The 3,197-nt window shown below is 43.5% G+C and overlaps 1 protein-coding gene across 1 annotated transcript; it reads left to right on the top strand.

Moving 5' to 3' along the window:
- The first annotated feature begins 2,009 nt into the window (after positions 1–2,009).
- On the top strand, positions 2,010–2,960 carry LOC119567856 (olfactory receptor 11A1). The gene is made up of 2 exons (XM_043527341.1): positions 2,010–2,277; positions 2,563–2,960. Exons 1-2 carry the CDS (start codon positions 2,010–2,012, stop codon positions 2,958–2,960), a joined length of 666 nt encoding a protein of 221 aa, XP_043383276.1.
- The last annotated feature ends 237 nt before the right edge of the window (positions 2,961–3,197 follow it).

The raw sequence follows: 3,197 nt of genomic DNA, 5'->3' as shown, positions 1-3,197 counted from the left end.
CTCTGCTCACTGCTGTGTTTTACCTTTCAGGAGGGGATCTGCCTCCCTGAGCTGTTGAGAAACTTAGTGCTAGATAGTTGCTAACAATGGTTTAGCTGTACAGGCTGAGCTTTGCATACCCTCTTTACTGTGCACCCCGCTCCCCAAGGCAGGTTTGGAACTATCAGCCTGAGGAGTATAGTTTGGAACCATAGGAACAGCTTGATCAAATGAGATCATTGATCCACGCAGTGTAGTATCCTGTCTCCTGCACAAGCTACTTAAGAGGTAGGTGCACAAAGCAGCTTTCTTCCAACCCACCCATTTAATTAGCCATTTAATTGACCTATACGCTAAGGCAGGGGGATATCCCTTTTCAAACCTCTGAATTTTATCTTTGGGTTGTTTTTGAGTTCTTGATAGTGTAACTCTGGCCATTCTGGTTCACCATGTAAATGCTCGATCCTTTGAAATCACGGTTTGATGCTCATGGCTTGCATTCTGCAGACCAGAGCAGCATGGGGTGGGATCAAACAAAACACCCTTGCAGAGAATACATTGAATGGGCTTTCCAAATATTGTAATGTTCTGGTTCTCAAACATTTGTATTGGTGAGCCCTTTCACACAGCAAGCCTCTGAGTGCAACCCCCCTTATAAATTAAAATAACATTTCAAAAAAATTTAACACTATTATAAATGTTGGAGGCAAAGCGGGGTTTGGGGGTGGAAGCTGACAGCTCACAATACCCCACATAATAACCTCATGACCCCCTGAGGGTTCATGACCCGCAGTTTGAGAACCCCTGTTCTAGAACATGACAAATTCATGCAGCTGCATGAAGCTGACCAATTTTCTTAAAGCCAGCACAGAAATAAAATAAAAGATTGTTGTTATAGAATCATAGACTTTAAGGTCAGAAGGGACCGTTATGATCGTTTAGTCTGACCTCCTGCACAACGCAGGCCACGGAATCTCACCCACCAACTCCTGTAACAAACCCCTAACTTATGTACTGAGCTTAAATAATTCCTCTCCCTCTCCGGAATTTATCCCTCTGATATATTTATAGATAGCAGTCATATCTCCTCTCAGCCTTCTTTTAGTTAGGCTAAACAAGCCAAGCTCATTGAGTCTCCTTTCATAGGACAGGTTTTCCATTCCTCGGATCATCCTAGTAGCCCTTCTCTGTACCTGTTCCAGTTTGAGTTCATCCTTCTTAAACATGGGAGACCAGAACTACACACAGTATTCCAGATGAGGTCTCACCAGTACCTTGTATAACGGTAACAGTATAACGGTACAACGGTACAACTAACACCCCCTTAGCTCTACTGGAAACACCTCGCCTGATGCATCCCAAGACCGCATTAGCTTTTTTCATGGCCATATCACATTGGTGGCTCATAGTCATCCTGTGATCAACCAATACTCCAAGGTCCTTCTCCTCCTCTGTTACTTCCAAGTGATGCGTCTCCAGTTTGTAACAGAAATTCTTGTTATTAATCCCTAAATGCATGACCTTGCACTTTTCACGATTAAATTTCATCCTATTACTATTACGCCAGTTTACAAGGTCATCCAGATCTTCCTGTCTGATATCCCGGTCCCTCTCTGTATTGGCAATACCTCCCAGCTTCCTGTCATCCGCAAACTTTATTAACACATTCCCACTTTCTGTGCCAAGGTCAGTAATAAAAAGGACTTCCGGTGCTTTCCATGCAGTTCTTCACGCTGATATAACCTGTACTTCTGTACCAGATGAATACCTAGCCTGATATTTGGTGTCATAAACTCAGCGTCCATCTAGAACGACAATGTCTTTAAGCTGCTGTTCTTGGAGATCAAAAATCTGTTACAGACATTGAGTTGTCTGTCAGTTTACAGCTTGGGTTGCATTCCTCTAGAGACCAGCAGAAGACATTAAAAAAAAAGAAACTTATGGCATTTATTTGCTGCTGGTGTGTTAATCTTCAAATATATTTTTACGTTCTCTTTCAGGGGATGTGGGATTTTCTTTAACTACTACCTATGGCCAGTGCAGTCTGGAGCAATAAAACGGCTACCGAATTCATTCTAATGGGATTTGGGGATCTTCCGGAGCTGCAAATTCTTCTCTTTCTTCCTTTTTCAGTGATCTACATTTTGACCATGGTAGGGAACATCCTCATCATTACACTCATTGTAACTGATCAGCACTTGCACACTCCCATGTATTTCTTCCTGGGGAACTTGTCCTGCTTGGAGACCTGCTACACCTCCACCATCCTGCCCAGGCTGCTGGCCAGTCTCCTGACGGGGGACAGAACCATTTCTGTCCAGCGCTGCCTCACACAATATTATTTGTTTGGTTTATTTGGAGCCACAGAATGTTATCTCTTAGCTGCAATGTCTTATGATCGGTATTTAGCAATATGCAAACCACTGAACTATGGAGCCCGTATGAATGGCAGATTCTGTGTCCTGCTAGCAGCTGGGTCTTGGATAAATGGGTTTTTGCCTGTTACCATAACAACTTCTTTGATGTCACAACTGCCTTTCTGTGGCCCCGGTAAGATTGATCACTTCTTTTGTGACTTAACTCCAGTGATAGACCTCTCCTGCAGCGATACCCGTCTGATAAAACTTTTGGGTGTTGTCCTGGCGGGTGTATGTTCACTGCCCCCATCTCTACTAACTGTAACGTCTTACATTTGTATCATCACCTCCATCCTGAGAATCCCTTCCACCACCGGGCGGCAAAAGGCCTTTTCCACCTGCTCCTCTCACCTCATTGTGATTACAACTTTCTATGGGACCCTGATCATTGTTTATCTCCTCCCCAAAACTAAGACACTACAAGACCTGAACAAAGTGTTCTCCATCTTCTACACCATTCTGACGCCCCTGCTCAATCCATTCATCTACAGCCTGAGGAACAAGGAGGTAAAAAAGGCCCTAAGAAAAGCAGTCAGTAAATTTACAGCTTTCACAAGAATTTAGAGACTGTTCGGTCATTGTTTTAACTGTCAGTGAAATGGCAATAAACTGAGGAGTGGGAAATGTGGGAAATGGATCTTTCTCTTTGGTGTTGTGTGGTCATTTCTTCAGAATAGCTAGTGATGACTTGTGGCAAAGAAGAAGGGAGTTGCTAACCGGATAGAGTGAGATCATCAAGACTTCTCCAGGGTCAAAAATATTGGGTGATATCCTGGCCCTGCCGAAATGAATAGCAAAACT

This window comes from Chelonia mydas, chromosome 13, assembly GCF_015237465.2.
Source record: "Chelonia mydas isolate rCheMyd1 chromosome 13, rCheMyd1.pri.v2, whole genome shotgun sequence".
NCBI classification, from domain to species: Eukaryota; Metazoa; Chordata; order Testudines; family Cheloniidae; genus Chelonia; species Chelonia mydas.
Note: the sequence above shows the minus strand (reverse complement) of the source record. Positions and strands in the feature narration are given on the sequence as shown.